At 52.6% G+C, this 18,216-nt stretch overlaps 5 protein-coding genes across 5 annotated transcripts; 3 read left to right on the top strand and 2 right to left on the bottom strand.

Moving 5' to 3' along the window:
• Nucleotides 1–2,673: 2,673 nt before the first annotated feature.
• SODALDRAFT_279311 (soluble quino protein glucose dehydrogenase) lies at nucleotides 2,674–4,436 on the top strand (the record flags this gene model as incomplete). The annotated part of the gene is made up of 3 exons (XM_028608160.1): nucleotides 2,674–2,979; nucleotides 3,096–3,852; nucleotides 4,039–4,436. The coding sequence occupies 3 exons, from the start codon at nucleotides 2,674–2,676 to the stop codon at nucleotides 4,434–4,436; spliced, it is 1,461 nt and encodes a 486-aa protein (XP_028465825.1).
• A 111-nt stretch (nucleotides 4,437–4,547) lies between these two features.
• Nucleotides 4,548–5,423, bottom strand: SODALDRAFT_333780 (hypothetical protein). The gene has a single exon (XM_028612070.1). It carries the CDS (start codon nucleotides 5,074–5,076, stop codon nucleotides 4,810–4,812), a length of 267 nt encoding a protein of 88 aa, XP_028465824.1. The 5' UTR covers nucleotides 5,077–5,423; the 3' UTR covers nucleotides 4,548–4,809.
• Nucleotides 5,424–6,237: 814 nt separating this feature from the next.
• SODALDRAFT_351186 (hypothetical protein) lies at nucleotides 6,238–11,132 on the top strand (the record flags this gene model as incomplete). Its single annotated transcript, XM_028613522.1, has 7 exons — nucleotides 6,238–8,729; nucleotides 9,137–9,182; nucleotides 9,373–9,470; nucleotides 9,658–9,760; nucleotides 10,007–10,172; nucleotides 10,237–10,427; nucleotides 10,551–11,132. The coding sequence occupies 7 exons, from the start codon at nucleotides 6,238–6,240 to the stop codon at nucleotides 10,674–10,676; spliced, it is 3,222 nt and encodes a 1,073-aa protein (XP_028465823.1). The 3' UTR covers nucleotides 10,677–11,132.
• A 734-nt stretch (nucleotides 11,133–11,866) lies between these two features.
• On the top strand, nucleotides 11,867–13,677 carry SODALDRAFT_333776 (S-adenosyl-L-methionine-dependent methyltransferase). Its single transcript, XM_028612069.1, has 3 exons — nucleotides 11,867–12,256; nucleotides 12,348–12,923; nucleotides 13,026–13,677. The coding sequence occupies exons 1-3, from the start codon at nucleotides 12,011–12,013 to the stop codon at nucleotides 13,557–13,559; spliced, it is 1,356 nt and encodes a 451-aa protein (XP_028465822.1). The 5' UTR covers nucleotides 11,867–12,010; the 3' UTR covers nucleotides 13,560–13,677.
• Nucleotides 13,678–14,628: 951 nt separating this feature from the next.
• Nucleotides 14,629–16,835, bottom strand: SODALDRAFT_360336 (hypothetical protein; the record flags this gene model as incomplete). Its single annotated transcript, XM_028614250.1, has 6 exons — nucleotides 14,629–14,905; nucleotides 15,008–15,117; nucleotides 15,269–16,430; nucleotides 16,637–16,648; nucleotides 16,723–16,758; nucleotides 16,831–16,835. The coding sequence occupies 6 exons, from the start codon at nucleotides 16,833–16,835 to the stop codon at nucleotides 14,629–14,631; spliced, it is 1,602 nt and encodes a 533-aa protein (XP_028465821.1).
• Between the last annotated feature and the right edge of the window lie 1,381 nt (nucleotides 16,836–18,216).

Below are 18,216 nucleotides of genomic sequence, written 5' to 3'. Positions count from 1 at the left end.
CCTAAACCTATATTTAATATAATAGTACTTAATCTAAATAGTACTAAGAGAGGCTAATAACCCTATTATACCTATTATTTATATAAATTAGACTAATAGCTAGCCTAATAGAAGTAAACCTCTTTAAATAATAAAGGATATAGTTTATAATTTAACACGAGTATAGTAAGAGTAAGACGCTTTTTATAATAGTATAAAATATAAAAGCTATATAGCCTTAGTTTTATAGTTTTATACTCTTTAGAGTCTTAGTAAAATTAATTAATTCTATTTAAAGTAAGGTTATTTTATTATCTTATAAGTATATTATATTATATAATTAAGATTGATATATTTATATATATATATATTTTATCTTTTTACTAAGAAAAAGCCTCCTAGATAGGGTAGTATAATAAGTAATAATTAGTTAACTATATTACTTATAAGATTAGTAGCTCTAACTATCTTTTATAATATAACTTATTTAATATCTAATACTAGTAAGGCTATTTATAGTACTAGTAATAAGTAATACTATAAGTTACATAAGAATAAATTAAGAGATAAATAATAATAATAATAATAATATTATTATTATTATTTAAATATATAATAAATAATATAATATAAGAAATAAGGTATTATACTATTTACCTTATATATATATATATATATATATATATAATTTTATACTATTAAAGCTTATCTTTGAAAATTAAAATAGATATTATTATTTACTATATACAAGCTAAAGAAAAGGGAGTTTTTCTTTTTTTAAAAAAAAACTAAAAAAGATTACTTATTTTCCTCTTAACGTATAGGTTAGTATTTTCTATAAAGCTCTATACGGGTAGGAATAGTAACTTACTATAATCAGCCTAATTCTGAAGCTATCGCGCTATCTCGCGAAGGCTACGGGGCGATATATCCGGGCTATCGGTATTATCGGTATCCTCTATAATAAAGGCGCGGCGCTTCTTATTTTTCAGGACTATAAATCTAATTAGTATAGTTCTATACAGAGTTATAGGGAGCTGTAAGGTATCTTATAGTATAGCGAACACTTAGCTCCTTCCGAGCCGCTATAGTAATTACCGCACGCTCCGTTCCCGAAGCCGTCTAAAATAACGCAGCCCTCTAAGTTACCGCGCTCGTCTTACTATTTTTCGTAGCGGTTATCGTTAAACTACTCCTGGCTAAATAGCTAAATAAAAAAACCCGTGATAGCCTACGGGCGTTTTATATCGAAATCGGGTAATTTTATTTTACCCGCCTTTTCGTACTTAAGCTAGAGAACGATACCGCGCCGGATCTATTTTATATATAAGTATATAGTGCTATATAGGGGTATATAGTATAATACCTACGGTATCTTCTTTACTATATACCTAGTGATATCTCTTAAGTATTTATTCTTATTACTATTAATATATTAGCTTAGTTCTAATACTATAGTATACAGATACGTATAGTCTAGTATATATATAGTTAGTTCTTTACCCTCTATACCGGAGGGCTATACTATAAGCGCGGGAGGGAGTTCGTCGCCGCCGATTATATTCGGCCATTATACCCGACAGGTATTAGCGGCTATCTTACGAATTATCTTTATACTTATATATATAGATCTATAATCGCTATATTTATCTATATAGATCTATCAACACCTATACGTTATATCGCTATATTAGCTAACTACCTAGTAAGAATACATATAACTGTAACTGGTAAAATAGCTTTAAAGATAAGGATACTAGTAGATCTAACCCTGTAGAATCGAATCCCGATATCTGATTTAATACTATAGCTCTGTATAAGGGTATAGGTGGGTTTACTTACCTGACTCGTTATTAGTTATCTAGAGAGGAAAATAAGATTAGTGTAGGCGTAGTGTTATAGTAGTATAAGGGCACGAAAAAAATTTCTAGGCTTCTGATTAGTTAGCTAGCCTAGGGCTATTCTACTAAGGTGCTCTACCTACTACTAGCGTACCACTATATACGAGTCTGTATACCCCTATACGGGCGTTTATATATGAATTTTTTTAGGATTTTTGGAAGTTGAAACAGACCGTCCTGCCGCTTGCCGTACTCGTCTTAATCCGCGCGAGTAAGAAAGAAAAATAAGAGAATAAATGAAAAAAAAAAGGAGGCAAGACAACGGATTCTCCCGAGACCTGCTCCATATGCAGTACACGCACCGTAAACTGGGAGAAAAAAAAAGAAAAAAAGAATCAAACCCCCACCCATGCAAACGATAGCATTGGTCAAACTCCTCTTGGGCCAACCCAGCCGACTTGACATGTTGGTCGGCTTGCCGTATCTGTCCACGCCCTCACGCTAACCCCCTTTTCGCCATCATCCAAGCCATGGCGGCGGGGACCCAACGGATCTCAACCGGACGAGGGGTCAAGAGGGGCAGACCGACCTGTGGACAGAGGGGATGGGATGGGATGCATGGGGTTGCGATGCTGAGGATTGATCCGCCAAGCTCCAACTCCATCCCCATTTCTTGACCCTCTTCGACTCACCTGCCCCCCCTTTTGTGACCTTTGTGTGGTCCCATTATCTTGTCCCTCTCTCCCATTTTCTCACGACTTTGCGCAAGTCAAGTCGTCTGGCTCATCGTCTGGCTCATCGTCTGTCTGTGCTCCAAGATCAATCGAGAGCATCAATCTCCCCGACTCCCACGATGAAGGGCCTTCGCACCGCCGCCCTCGCGGCCATCCTCTCCTCCGCCGCCTATCTCGTCCTCGCCGACGATACCACCTGCGAGAACATCCTCTCCCCCAGCTACCCCGTCCCGGCCGTCCACCCGGGATGGAAAGCCCAGCTCATCATGGAAGGGCTCGTGAGGCCCCGTACCCTCGAGGTCGACGCCGAGGGCGCCCTCCTCATCCTCGACGCCGGCGTCGGCATCCGTCGCGTCACCTTCACCGACCACGGGTCCACCTGTCTCGAGGTCGACGAGAATGACCTGCTCGTCGACGACGACCGCGTTAGTTTTATTCTACTGTGCTCCATTCATGTTCTTAGTCCTCTTCGAGGGAAAAAAAAAAGGCAAAAAAAAAACAAAAAAAAACTATAAAACTAACCCTTGCGTCCTTCTGTCAGCTCAACCACGGCATGGCCCTCTCCCTCGACGGTCGCACCATCTACGCCTCCACCCCCGACTCCGTCTACGCCTGGTCCTACGACCCCTCCACCGGCTCCATTAGCGACAACCGCACCACCGTCGTCGACGGCATGCAGAGCAGCGTCCACGTCACCCGCACCCTCCTTGTCTCGCGCCACAGCCCGGGCTACCTCGTCATCGCCCGCGGCAGCAGCGACAACCTCGCCCACCAGGCCCACGACCTCGACGCCGGCGTCTCCCAGGTCCGCGCCTTCAACCTGAACAACACGGCCGCCTACCCCATCGACTTTGTCGCCGGCGGCCGCGTCCTCGGCTGGGGCCTGCGCAACTCCGTCGGCATCGACGAGGACCCGGCCACCGGTCGCATCTACGCCGTCGAGACCTCCATCGACGATGTGGAGCGCAATGGCGAGCTCATCAAGGAGGATAACCCGGCCGAGGAGCTCAACTACCTCGGCACCGTCGCTGAGGCCCTGGAACGGGAGGACGATGCCGACGCCCCGAACTTCGGGTACCCTGTCTGCTACGCCGTCTGGGAGGCCGACGACATCCCTGATCATGATGGGCTGGAAGTTGGTGACCAGTTCTCCATCGAGACGAACAGCACGCTGAACGATACGACTTGCTCGGAGAACTACGTCTCTCCTCGTCTGTCTTTCGCCGCCCATACTGTGCCCCTTGCTATGAGGTTCACCCGGGAGGGTTCCCAGGCTTGGATCACCTTCCATGGAAGCTGTGCGTTACTGTCCCCTGTCTTTTGTCCACCTTGCTACACAACCCAGCCTTCTGCTCTCTACGTTCATCCTTGGTTTCCCTGCATTCTACTCCCCGTCGTTTCTTTTCGTGCTTTCGTTTCTTCCCTTTTTTCCTTTTATACGAGAAAAAAGACATCAAATACTGACCAGCCTGGCCACCACATAGTCAACCGCGAGGACCCCACCGGCTACACCCTCTCCGTCGTCCAATTCAACGACGGCGAACCCGTCGAACCCGCCACCTCCCACGACAGCGTCACCCACATCATGAGCATGGCCGACCTCACCACCTGCCCCGACAACTGCTTCCGCCCCATGGCCATCGCCTGGGGCCCATCCGGCCGCGTCTTCCTCACCTCCGACAGCACCGGCGAGCTCTACATCATCGAGCGCCGCGCCGACGGGCCCTCCGGTACCCAGTCCGGCACCATCGAGCGCCCCGAGGAGACGGGGTCGCCCGACGGCGGCGACGACCCCGACAGCGCCGCCGTTGGTGTCTCGGCCGTGCAGTCGCTTGGTCTTGCTGTTGCCGCGGTTCTTACTGGCTTGCTCGTGGCGATGTAATCTGTGCTGTCTTTAGCGTACATGGAGCGTGTGTGGGTGGTTAGCTGTGGAAGATGGTGACGAGTTGCTGGGTGGACGGCGTGTTAAAACGAGGAGTCGGGGATGACTTGTAAAGGCGAGGACGATAAAGAATCATGAGACAACCACCTGGAATTAGTATTTATTCTGACATTTTACCGAGGACCAACCTCCAAAGTGGTTGGCACGTAGGATGGTTGTGAAGTATGCACTATGCACATGCAGCCATAACGCAGATCCCCTGCCGTCATTAACTAACTGAACCCAGGGATGGAGTGACTCTGAAGAAGCACAGGGTATATTCATGTTGGTCGTTCATCTCATAACCATTATAACGGTCCCTCTCTGCAACCTACTAACCCACATGCGGCCAGAACGCCGTCCAGTGCACATCATGATACGCATCCTTCGGCATCGACCGAAACACCGCGAAAATCTCGACAAAAATCACAAGCCGAGCCATAATATACACGGCATAGGCAAAATCAGCCACTGCCCTGAATAACCACCGGCGGATGAAAGTATCCTTCTTCGCCTTCCGCGTCCATATCCACAACAAGTCGAACGTGAAGTCGAACCAGGGTTGCGTCGAGAGCACGGGCACCAACCCCCCGATCACCATGACGACCAGCAAGATCAAGCTGCTCGTCCGCCAGAGAACCGTCTCGGTGGACGTGGGGAACGGAAACGACCAGCTGACGAGGTGAATCACGGCATGCACGACGGAAACCACCCACACAATGGTGGCCTCCCCCTTGCTCAGTGGGCGCTTGGCGGCCCCAACGAGGACCCTGGATTTTACAGCACTGTCAGGGGAGGGGAGGTCTCACTATAAAGGGGGAAAGGGAAGCAAGACTGGTGTTGATACAGGGAAGCCAATTAAGACTTATGTAATACAACAGGAGTGGAGGCGTCTAAGACAAGACCAATTGGGTAATTATCTAATTATCTAATCATCTGAGAGTCAGTCAGGTAGGTACCTTGGTTGTCCACAATACTTCGTACTGGAACCCTTCCTTTTGCTGCTTCGTTTCACGAGGATCAAACTCCAAAGGCCCCAATCTACTTGAACCCGTACCTCGGAGCTCACTTCTATTTCGTACCGTATCGCACAATTGGATTTAACATTGACGAAACCCTAAGGCCAACCATCCCCTTGTACGGCTACCTACGGAAGTGCTTCGCCTTTATGTACTATCTCTGGACGAATGAGATTTAGTCTCTCCGTTTGTATGGGAAACAGCCGGTTAACAACATGAAAATCTGCATTTTCCAGCCAGGATACCACTTCTTCATTCATCGTGGAGCAAACCATAATGTGACTGGCCAGAATCCAGAAGATGCGGATTTGCGACGGTGGTTATTGTTTGTTATTCCGTTGAGATGCAACGAGACCCAACCAGACGAGCAGGCCATATTTGTACAACCATCCGTACCCTGACATTGAATGCAGGCCGATGGTTTGTCAGCAACGACTCCCGTAAGCAAACCCCAGGAGTGGGGCGTCCCGGACGCTGTGGGTGGCAGGGTATCTCGTACCTGCAGAAATGGGGCTCACCGCCAAAAATTACACATGGTCACAAAGTCACGGCAGTATTCGTCACTCGTCTCTCAGACTCAGACTTCAGACCCGACCCCTCAACTTAATTTTCCCCTCAACTTAATTTTCCCCTCAACTTAATTTTCTCCTCCCCATCTACGATCAGCTTCTGCCTTTCCCCCTCATCACCTACGCCGAACCTCTGTCGTCCGGGCCATTGTCTCCTTGTTCAGCCCATCATCCATGTCAGACTCAGAGGACTCCGGTTCCGAGAACCCTTACGCTGACCTTCTCCCCCCAGGTGTCGGCACCATCACAGCCTCCCAGGTCAGAGCAGAGAGAGATCGGCTCGCACCTGAAATCTTCACCAAATGGGCTGTCCTCAGTGACATCGTGCAGCGTCACGAGGCAACAATTCAGAACCGATGGATCCGCAAGTCGAAGCCCAAACGCAGGTCGATTCTGCTCCAATGCTTTCCCGGCATGCCCAAGGACCACCTCCCAGATGTGGCCGCTTGGAAGAGGAAGCCCAAGGGCACCTTTCTCAACTTTACGAACCAGGACGCTTATCTCATGCCCTACCTCAACCTGGAAGACCTTTCCAAGACGGAACCCTTGCTGATCATGCTCAACGCCCGCGGCCGCCACCGCCCCGATGAGTTCGCCCACTCCGATGTCGCCGCCTATCACGTCGGCCTGGTCACCCAGAGCATCGACCGCCCTTTCCTCAACGAGTACGTGCTCATGTTCCGCGGACGCGCCCACCCGGACACCTACGGTCAGGTCTACCACTGGGACGACCACGAGGATGCCTTCTTCTGGATGCACGAGGCCAGGGGGCTCGTGCCGGGCGACGGCCTCAACTGCCTCAGGATACAGGCCAAGCTCTACGATTTCTTGGTCCGCTGCTGCCTTGCCATTCTTCACGATATCAGCCCGGACGATATGCTGAGGCCGCAATACCCCGTTGTCGACGAACCCCCCCGCGTTTCTGCCACGGACAGCGACCCTGAGGCGCCGACGTCCCTCGCCGTCACCAAGTTCGAATCCACCTACCGACCCCCCGCTCACCTGGACCTCGACCGTCTCGAGACCGTCGTCGCCGCCCAAGTGGCCAAACTCGAGGACGATCTGTGGTCCATCCGAGAAGACCCCGAAGCTTTCGCCCACGCCATCCTGGAGGACAAGGAGCACCGCCAGGAGATGCTGCTCGACACCAACGGAAACCCGCACCCCAGCCTCGACCCCCTGCGCATCCACGTCTTCTGGCACCGCGTCATCAACAGCGCCCTCGTCGACCGGATCGTATCGTTGGGCGTCTGGCAAGTCGCCCTCGACAAGGTCATCCAGCTCCGCCAGGCCATGGACAAGCACAAGGAACAAGTCGACCCGGCGAAGGACCTGCCGGAAGAGCTGGCCATGGCTTTCTACCACCTCTGGGCCGCTCTCGAGCGCATGGAAGCCGGCCCCGTATCCACCCTGAAGAAAACCTTCCCCGGCTCGCCGCCTATGCGGAGTCACTTTGTGCGCCAGCCGCCGCCGAACCCCCAGACCCCCATGATCCAGGTCGTTTCCAAGGACATGGCCCGCACCCCGGCAGACCAGGAACTCCTGGCCATCATGCGGATGCTCTGGGATGACCAGGAGCGCTTCCTCCTGACGACCCCGGTCCTGCTCGACATGCTCGACAGTCTCACCCGGAAAGACCCGTCGGTCCAAGCCCTGCTGACGTCCCACGTCCGCGACCAGCTCGGCCATTTCGCCCTCATCTCCGAGTGTCTCCGCCAGCTCAAGTTATTCCGGCCTTGGGCCGACACCTTCGAGACCAAGATGATGGAAGCGCGCGAGCAGATCGACAAGGACTTTGTCGACCGCACGCGGTGGATGGGCCCCATCAGCCAGATGAGCCTGAACAACGACTTTGCCAAGCTCGGCGTGCCCGCCGACGGGCGGTTCCGCTACCCGGCGGCCAAGAAGCGGACCAGGGAGAACGTCGAGGCCATGCGCTCGGCCGAGGCGGCCCTCGACGCCTTCTGGGCCGGCTTCTTGGCTTCGTACCAGCGGACGCTGAACCCACGGCTGCGGGAGATTCTCGTGGAGCGCCAGCCCCAACGGACCCCGCCCTGGGCCGAGACACAGCGGCCGCCGGCTCCACCGCAAGGTCGGGCCGCTGGCGATGCCTCCTCCACTTCTTCCCCTCCCTCTTCGTCCCCTTCCTCACTCGCGACGCCGTTTGGCGGATTGAACGTCAACGACGAATCGGAAAGCTCGAGCAACCGCCCTGCTGCTCCTCGTGCACCCAAGGTGAAGATCCGGGGCGTCCCAGACGCGACCAAGGCGGGGGAAGCAGCAGTAATCCCTCCCACCGTCGCCACCGCTCCTGAACACGCTGGAGGCGAGACCAGCAACAGCAAGAACAACAGCAACGCCCCCGTGCTACGCGTAGATCGACGATCTCTCAAAGCCTTCCGGGCTCTCTTCTTCTCGCCCGACGCCGCCCACCAAGCGGGCGAGACCAACTGGGCCGACTTCCTCTACGCCATGACCAAGGTCGGCTTCTCGGCCGAGAAGATGTACGGGTCTGTCTGGCAGTTCAGGCCGCGCTTCACCGCCGCCGTCCCCACCGGGGATGACGCTGCCGTGGGTGGCAGGCCGCTGCAGGTGCACGAGCCGCATCCGTCCAGCAAGATCCCCTTCTGGTTGGGGCGGCGTCTCGGAAGGAGGCTGAATCGCATGTATGGATGGGATCGGTCCACGTTCGTGGAGGCGTGAAGACATCTCTTTGTATCACAAATGACGAAGCATGCGGTTGTTTCGTTCAACTCCCTTTGCTGCTGCCCGATCTGGCAAATCCGGGACGGTTGCTCCCGTTCGATTGCTCTCCTGGCCGTTGCATTGTAACAGTCAACGGTGAAACGCCTACATGTTTGCTTCCGTCACATGCAGGCTAACTTGTGGAACAGGCCGCCGCCTGTCCTCCAACGTGTTGTCGTCTTCCCGACCCATTCCTTTCCCGTCCTCCCCTTTCGATTCCCATCGCTCCGAATGCGGTCGCGACCCAGTTGGACAAGAATGGATGGCAGCCTTGGCGTGCATGAGATGGATGCATTGGGGGCGGGGATCTTTGATTGCTTTTTATCAGATCATCTGACAAGATGATCAGCCGTCCTCATCGCTCCAAGCTTCGTGTAGCCTTCAAGACTTCCCCTGTCTGGAAGAAGGCCGACTGGATCCAGCCATTCCATAGCTTCCTCGCCTTTCCGCCCAAGCTTTGAGGCTAGTACCCTTCATCTGCCAAGCTGCAAGTCATCTCTTTGCCGCCTCCCGTCTCCTGTCGCCCGTCTCCCGCCACCTCGTCATTCTTACTCTTCGTCGTAGTCAGGTCCGTTTTGGAGACAGATGCTCGGTGTGCCGCGGGTGTACCATGACATCCGCAGCCTCCGTTCCACCGCTATTGACGAAAAGAGACTGTCGATGTGAGTTGGTAGTTCGTGCAATAGCCATTTGCGGACAGACCGACCCGTTACGCGAGGACACACCTGGACATCTCGGCGGTAGCCACGTCAAAAGTTACTGCGAGATGACTCTGCCACGATACACATGCATCGACGGCAACCGGTGACAGTGAGAAGACAACTCGCCTACCGCGGCCCAACGTCTTAGTCCGACTGGACCTGACGTTGCAGTCACGCCGATGGCTATCTACATCTTCGCGTTCGGCACCTCGCTCGCCATGGAGCCCTCGTGCTTGTCGTCATCAAGCCTTGTTCGTCGTGTCGTGACAAAGTGAACTGCATCGACGAGAGCCTTCGGTTTCCTAGATGTCGAATCCCCAGGTGCATAAGTAAGGCGGGCTCGCACCGTCAACTGTCTCTCCCTCGACCGTCTCTGCTCGCCACGCTTCTTCTCCCAATTCTTGCCTCTATCCAACTAGACCAAGCTTGCCTCCATCCTGTTCAAGGTCAACCATTTCTGGCAAAACCCTGTCTGATTGGAGACCAATAATATCAAGAAGACCACCATCAAGATGAAGCCCACCATGGCCCTCTTCGCCGCTGCTGCCGGCATCCTCTCCTTCCTTCCCTTCGTCACTGCGTGCGAGGAACGCGACATCATGCCCGCCAACATCCGCAGGGACGACGGCGAGGTTGCGAAACTCGAATGTCATTCTGCTTGCGGTACGTATCGTCGTCCTTTTCCCGTATTTGGCCCCCATCCACCCAAATGCTAACCGACACCAAGGCAATGCTATCGCGGGCGCCAGCGACGAAGCAGATTGCGCCGACTCGGCCTGGCGCGGCGACTTCGACAAATGCGTCCAGTGCGCCGAGAAAGTCAAAATCTGGGATCACTACAAGCCGGGCGTAGCCAAAGCGGCGCAAGTCTGCGGGCTCAAGCTGACGGAGGGCCACAAGTCGGACCATGACACCACGGTAAAGTCCCCCCCCCTTCCCCTTTCTCTTCTTTCTCTTCCTCTTCCTCCTCACCCCAGTCTTTGTCCCCATTCTCCATTCTATCTCCACAGGAGTACATGCTAATCTGTCCGTCACGCTCAGAGCACCACTGTCATCGTCAAGGCCCACGCCGACGGACGCGATAAGGAGAACAGTGCCGACGCTCTTTTCACGTCGTCTTCGGGCGCCGTTCTTTTCGCCATGCTGACTGCTGTTGGCCTGCTCTGATTTTTTTTAAAAACAAAAAGTCTTCGAACCTACGGGACCTACGGAACCTAGAAAACATAACCCCCCACGGGGCTTTGCTCCCACTCCCGAGGGGGGGATATCGAGTTAAGAATGACTGGGCAGTGTCCAGCAGAACTGTTCATTGCACGGTCGGCATGGCTCTACTTTGGTTAGGCGAAGTGCTTTTTAGCTTGGGGGAAACGACCTCGTAGCACTTCGAGCCGACGTCGAAGTATTTCCACTCGTTAGATTCTACGCCTTAGGGCGATATATCAGGAGCGCACCCGCCAAAAGACCTCAAATTTCTCCTGTCTACCGTACCCCCTGTGCATTGCCATGTAGAGTACATGTACCCTGTGACTGTGACCCGATTGTTCAGTTTAGGAAGAAGGATACTTTTAGATGCCTGTTACTTGGCCTGCTAGAACGCCCCATACAGATCAAGATGGTTATACGGCGGTAGGAAAAGAAAGTCCATGTAGAGAAGAAATAGAAGACTAAGTTGTGAGAATTCTCGCAGAAGAACAGATAAAGGGTGAAATCCATGCTGTTAAAAATTCATCGCAGAGATGCCTCGATATTTGGAATTGTATATAGGCAGTACACCGACGAAACATGCCGAGACATAGCCGTCCTCTGTTGGGGACAACGCCTCTTGTCCCATCACTACAGATTCCAAAAAAGCCAGTCACATGCAGCCCGACATCGGCCCGTGGACTTTTCGAAAGTGGAACGGGAGACTGCTTGGCAACGGCAGATGAGAGGGGCCAAAGAAGAAAAAGAAGTGCATCCGTAGTGACCCGTATGGGCCGTATGGGTCGCACCGAGTACCGAGTACATATTACGTCCCATCTTATCTGATGAGATTGATTAGATCCTGCTTTGCGGCCAATCATATCCACGGACCCTCCCGACTAGTCCCCTTTCCCCCCTTTTATACCCAGGAATCCAGGGGCCACCATGTAACGCTTGAGGCTTTTTCGCCTCCTTTTCGCTGCTATTTCTTCTCAAAAGCATCCGCAGTCGTTGGAACAGCCTATCATGATGGGTAGAGGAAAGAGGGGTGCCCGCCTAGTCGACGGGTCGAAGCACTTACGAAGTACACACGTAGGACGTAGCTTGGCCCCTCTACAAGTATTTTAGGCCTGATATAGGCGGGGAGATGCGACTGCTGCTACCCCTCGGGTCTCCGATCTTTCGTGGCGGCCTTTAAATACTACAGCTTCCCGAGGTCGTCATTTGACACGTCTCTCCTTCTTCTCTTTCTCTGCCTCTCCCGCTAAAACCTCGGTCCTCGAATATCAATCACTACGAGCGCTTCCGCCCTCGCAACCATGACCGACTCACAGCCCACCCTTAAGGGCCTCGCAGCTAAGGTTGCAGAGGTCACAGAAGCCTTCACTCGGACATTAGAGGAGAATAAGATCCCCGAACCCACATTCGCCGCCGACAGCCCGACAAGCTACAGTGGTCTGACAGGGGAGATGTTCCTTCAGCGTCAGCAGCTGTTGGACCACCTCAACGACATGATCTACTTGGTCCAAGGTCCCAGCGAGAGCATCTTCAATTACGCGCACAACGTAAGATATTCCCATCTCTTCCTTACTCTCCCCCCCTTTTTCTCTTTTCGCCCAGAACCTTCCCCCTCCTCCAACACTAACTCCCTCCCAGTGCATGCCCGACGTCGCGGCCCTCAACATCCTAAACCACTTCGACTTCTGGTCGGCCGTGCCCCTCGCCGGCTCCGCCACCTACAGCGAAATCGCGCTTCACACCTCCCTCCCCGAAGAAGTCGTCACCCGCGTCATCGAACACGCCACCACCCTCCGCATCTTCGAGAAGACCGCCTTCGAGCCGGGTACCCCCCTTCGCATCCGCCACACCTCCCGCTCCGCCGCCCTCGCCAAGTCGGCCGGCCTGCGCGCCCTCGTCTCCACCGTCCTGGACGACGCGGGTCCCCCCATGACCGTCATGCAGGAGGCCCTGCGGAGGTTCAACGCCGGAAAGACCGAGCTGGCCCAGGACATGACCCAGACGGCCTTTGCGCTGTACCACAGCGGCGCGTTGGCCGGCAAGTATGCGAATTCGTGGGAGTTCATCGAGAATGATGGCGAGGGGGGGAAGAAAGGGTGGAGGCAGCGGACGTTTGTGCAGTTTATGGACTATATTAAGGAGATTTTCCGGTTGGAGGACGTTGTTGAGAATGCTTATGATTGGAAGGCTGCTGGGACGGCCACTGTCGTTGATGTGAGTCTCTTTTCTTTTCTTTTCTTTTCTTCTTTCTTTCTTCCCCCTACCCCTGACTGCCCCAAACAGAAGTGCTAACGGTGAATGTTACCGCAACCACAGCTCGGCGGCTCGGGAGGCCACGACTCCATCGTCCTAGCCCGCAAATTCCCCGACCTAAGCATCGTCGTCCAGGACCTCCCCCAAGCCCAGCCCGTCTTCGAGAAGAACGTGCCCGCCGATCTCAAAGAACGCGTGACCTACTCCGCCCACGACTTCTTCAACCCGCAACCCGTCCAGGCGGACGTCTACATGATCAAACTCATCCTCCACGACTGGCCCGACAAGGAATCCGTGCAGATCCTCCGCGGCCTCGTCCCCGCCCTGAAACCCGGCGCGAGGGTTCTCTTCATCGACTATGTCGGCAAGCAGGACGAGCTCGCAGGCAGCGCGTCGGGTCCCCCTCTTCCCCGGTCCATCCAGCAGTTCGGCACGTCGACGGACCTCCGTATGTTGGCGCTGTTCAGTGCCAAGGAGAGACCTGTTGGTGCTTGGAAGGAGATCTTCCGCCAGGCGGATGAGAGGTTTGAGTTGGTGAGGGTTGAGGCGAATCCGTTGACCTTTATGGTGATTATTGAGGCTGTTTGGCGTGGGTAGGCCGTACAATGGACATTGATAGGGGTTTTAAGACTACAAGAGACAATCGCTTCCATACTCTGAGGAGCACCCCATCGTGCCACAGCGTCTCTCAGTACTCGCCTTTCTCAAGCAAGACAGCGTTCCTTTCCCTCGTCTTATCCCGCCGTCGTCCTGCCGTCGTCCCACTTCATTCGAAGGATGGTAAATCACTGAACGCAGCGGCGTTAGGGTCAGAGGGGATATGCCCAAAGTACGGAGCTATATCCGGCATGACCCGTATAAGCCAACAAAGTCCTCAATGGTTTTGAGGAGGATCGATGTCGTTTGCATCTTCCTTGGAAGCCATCCATCCCATTATCACACTTGGTGTAACAGGAAGAGCTTTTTTGATGCGGCGCCCCTATCTGTCTCGGCCTCGCTCATTCCATCTTGATCCTATATCAACCGATGACTGCGAAGTGCAAACATGTCCTGAGGACCGTCTCATGGGGGGAGCGGTGCCCCCCTGAACACGACCTAGTATGGACAGGGGCTTCAAGTCGGATCAGGCCACCTTGGGATCGTCGGCCATGCGCTGGAATATAGAGAGTACGAGGCCGACAAGTCGCCCTCAGGGTCTGACGGAGGCTTTGCTGCTATTCATCGCGAATTGTTCCAAAGTGAAGCGATGGAAGCTAGGGCCTAGCAGCTCGTCTTCTCGTGAGACGAGAACTTGAAGGCAATGGAATCTCCGAATCGGACGGCCTCGCAAGTCTGGCGGCTGGCCCGACTCCCGAGTCAATACATCCATGCTTTATGATAAAGCTGTGGTCGGCTCTGGTCCTGTATGGAAAGCGAGTGGCCACGCCTCGTCTTCCCCAGGCTTGAGAGGTCAATCATCAAAGCCGTTGATGTTCTTGACACTTGTGCGGGGGAGCCGGGGAAGCATGTTTGACTGCCAAGAACCGTTGGTCCGTGGACCCCAGACTCGACGCCAGCCCTTCAAGGAAGATCCCTGTCACCCCCGGGAGTCGTGATCCGGGGTTGCTGTGGAAAGCCCACTCGACGTTCCCCCGTCCAAAGGGGAGAGGGAGAGAGAGAGGAGAGCTCAGGACCCGCGCTCCTCATCTATGAGCGTGGCAAGTTCCGGAAACCGTTTCCGGAAAACATCGCCCACGGTCCAGTTGCGCATTTGGCGGAGGTGCTCTTCGTAGACGGGGTTGATGGAAAACTCGGCCACGCTGGAGTCGGTGGGATTTGGGATGGTGATGACGACGTGAGACGGGTCGTAGGGCCAGCTGACGTTGAAGCTCGAGCTGTAGGGGGCGGCCCAGTCGTCGAGGGTGATTTCCGGGTGCATGATGAGATACTCGCGAGCCTTGGGCCTTGTGGGAGCGCAATATTGTCAGCCATGGCGAGGTGACGGTGGTGACCAGGACCACAGGATTCAAACAAAAAAACAAAAAAGAAGAAGAAGAAGCACGTACCATGGAATACGATCAATCCAGGCGGCGTGAGGAATTGCCCTCTGGCTCGGGATAGGCCGTAGCCAAGGCGGCATTTGTTCCCAGCTGTCCCTATCAAGAAGGACCATCCACTGTGAATGGATGATCACGGCGCTTCGTCAGTAGTCCGGGTCTGATTTTGGTCATACAATTCGGAAAACGTGTCCGAAAAAAATGATTCAGCGCCCCCTCCTCCGTCAACCCTCCCCCTATAATGCAGATGCAGACAATAAAAAAACTCACCTTGAGAAGCAAAGCCATGTTCCAAAACACGGCAACCTGTTTCGGCAGGGTCTCGATTTCGGGGTAGGAACGCACGATATCCGCCACCACATTACTTATAACGTCCTCGGTCCGCCGCCTCGGGTCCATCAGGGAACAGACCCTGGGTTTTCGAGAGTAGGCGGCCGCCCTCTCGTGCGCGGGCTTGGGGGAGATGAGCGCCTTGGTGCGCACCGAGTCGATGAAATTCTGCAGGATCTCGTCGGCCAGACACGTGGGCGAGGTGTCCTTGGGCAGGATCTCCCAGGGGTGGAGGGTGGTTGCTGCGGCCACCTGGCCGAGACGAGGTGCGGTTAACGCTCGCGTGGCGCCGTCGGGGAGAGGGTTGCCGGCAGAGGCGCCAGCAGCGGCGGCGGCGGCTTCTTCGTTCTCCCGCCCCATGAGGCTGAGCTGAAGGGCGGCGTTCTGCGTCCTCAAGTGGGCGTTCTCGTTCTCCAGCGCGCCAAGCCTCGCTTGCAGTATGAAGATCTGGCGGTTCTTCTCTTCGACGGCGTGGTTCAGGAAGGCGACCTGCTCGGTTAGGGTGTGGATGGTCCATTTGTTACGGTCTCGCATGGCCTGCTGCGCCTTGCGGTCCCGCGCCCGTTTCCTCTGGAGGTCGATCTCCTTCTGCGTCATCCCCGCCGTGCCCGTCGTCGGATCGGGGGTGGCTGACCCTGCGGAAGACGGAGAGGTGGCGGACGTGACGGACATGGCGAGGGAGGGGCGACGTGCTTCTTGCACGGGCAGTGGCACTGGTACTGGTGGTGGCACGGACGGGTTGCCGATGGAGGCTGGAGGTGGGGGCCCTGGGGCTGGGGGGTCCATCCGAGCGAAACTTGGAAGTTGGTTCTGCGCTGATGCTGCTCCTGAATCCTGATGGTAATGGATGCTGCCGCTGCTGATTCTGTTGCTGTCGCTGGAAGAGGCAGGTGGGATGGCAAGTTGCAACAGGAGAGTCCAAGTGCCGGCTAGGTAGAGTCCGGGGCCAGAATTGACGATGGTAAACGCACGGCATGGAACAAGAATAAAGATGGATAATGGATCCTCTGGATCAGGCGGGGTTGTCAGTTCAAAGTAAGAGAGCGCGGGGAGGACTAGCGTGGTTCGGTTCGAGTGTGGTGCAATGTGGGATGTGGGATCACTGGGATATGACGGTCGGAGCTTGTCAGAGGCATGTCAGAGAGTGTCATCGGGGAGCATCGTCCCGGGGCATCGGGGCTGCTAAAAATCCGGGGCGTTGGGGTAATAGGGGGGAGGGGGTTGGTCGCTGACTAAACTGAGGTAATTCCCCTCACGTACCGAAGTAGCAGGGTACTTAAGAAGTGTGTACCGTAGTACCGTAGGTACGTTGTCGTGACGCTGTTGGTTTCAGTGGTTTGAGGCCAGATATTACACGGGGAAACAAGGAAACACCGCTAAAGTCTTTTACTTACAGCACTATGTCCGGGGCGTTGGGGTGGTCAAAGGCCCTAGGCCCTGGCTGTGAGACAGAGATACAATACACAGTGATTAGAGAGAGATCGGCAACACAATCAAACAACGACATTTACCGGTATTATTCGTAAATATTTCGATAAAGGCATACAGTTAGTTATGTCAAATAAAGCGTAGTCAAAATCGTTATAAAACAGGTCAAAATTAATTAAGGTAATTATATATAATTATAACTGTCTTAGACCGTCAGGGAAACGCTACCACTATATTTTATATAGTGTAGATTCTGTAAGCGTCTACCCGGATTATACTCTTAGTAATCCGGTCTATTACGTAACCGAAAAGACTATAGTCTATTCGACACATCCCCTAATCGCCCTAAACGTTAGTTAGGCGATTAAAGCTATTCGTAATCAGTAGATAATCCAGCTATATAATCTATTCGCTATAACCGCCATTAAATTTATCCTCTAGGTCCTCTAAATATTCTATCCGGACTTCCTCTAGCTATTTCTGCTATAACCGTTCCCGTATATCTATCACACCTACCTAAGACCTAAATATCTTAAATTTCTCGCCGTATAACGCTTTCGTTAATCTGTCTACCACTATTTCCGCGCTTATAACGTACGTTATAAGTATTTACCCTTATTCCTTTACTTAACGTAACTAGTGGCCGTGGATATTAACGTGGCGGAGGCGCGTTATTAACGTGCTAATCTCTTAATTAACTAATCGAATCGTTTAGTTATTATCTTATAAGATCCTTAATTCCGGATCGTTAAAGTCCACTTCTATACTAAGTAATAGGCGTTATATAAGGATACCCTCTTTTATACCTTATACTAATGCTAATAGCTCTACTTCCGTTATAGACATCGTGACTATATCCTGCTTATTTACGCGCCACGCTATTATACCGCTAAATAAACGTATCACGTACGCTTAACTACTTTTTCGATTAAGGGTATTATCGGTAAACGAGGCGTTAGTATAGATTTCGATAGTATCGCTACCCCCTAGTTCTAACGTAAACGATTATCTATTAATTAGATAAAGGATTAGATAATCAGCGGCCTTATAGTAAATAGGCCTTAGATTAACGTTAAACCGGTATAACCTAGATACTATAAACGCGATATTAGGGCGCGATATCACTACTACGTATAGTATAGATCCTATCTTCCGTTAATAGCTTTTAATATTAGTCGAGGTTCTTAAATAGGATAGTAGTTTTATAACCTTAATTAGGTACGTTAAGCGATAGTTACTGCTATACTCACTATTCGGCTTTAATAGGCGTTCTAACTTAGTAATATAGTCGCGTTATAATAGCTAGATTTTATGGGCGACGCGGTCGCGAATAACCTTAATACTAAGGAACTACTATAGAGGATCGCCACCTTATAGGTTATAGTGGCGTTATAGGTTATTAACGGCCTGCTCTATCTACGCCTTATATTATTCCTTATAAGTAATAACGATATCGTTAA

Source organism: Sodiomyces alkalinus, assembly GCF_003711515.1.
Source record: "Sodiomyces alkalinus F11 unplaced genomic scaffold SODALscaffold_6, whole genome shotgun sequence".
Classification (NCBI taxonomy): domain Eukaryota; kingdom Fungi; phylum Ascomycota; class Sordariomycetes; order Glomerellales; family Plectosphaerellaceae; genus Sodiomyces; species Sodiomyces alkalinus.
This window is presented reverse-complemented; position numbering and strand designations above follow the sequence as displayed.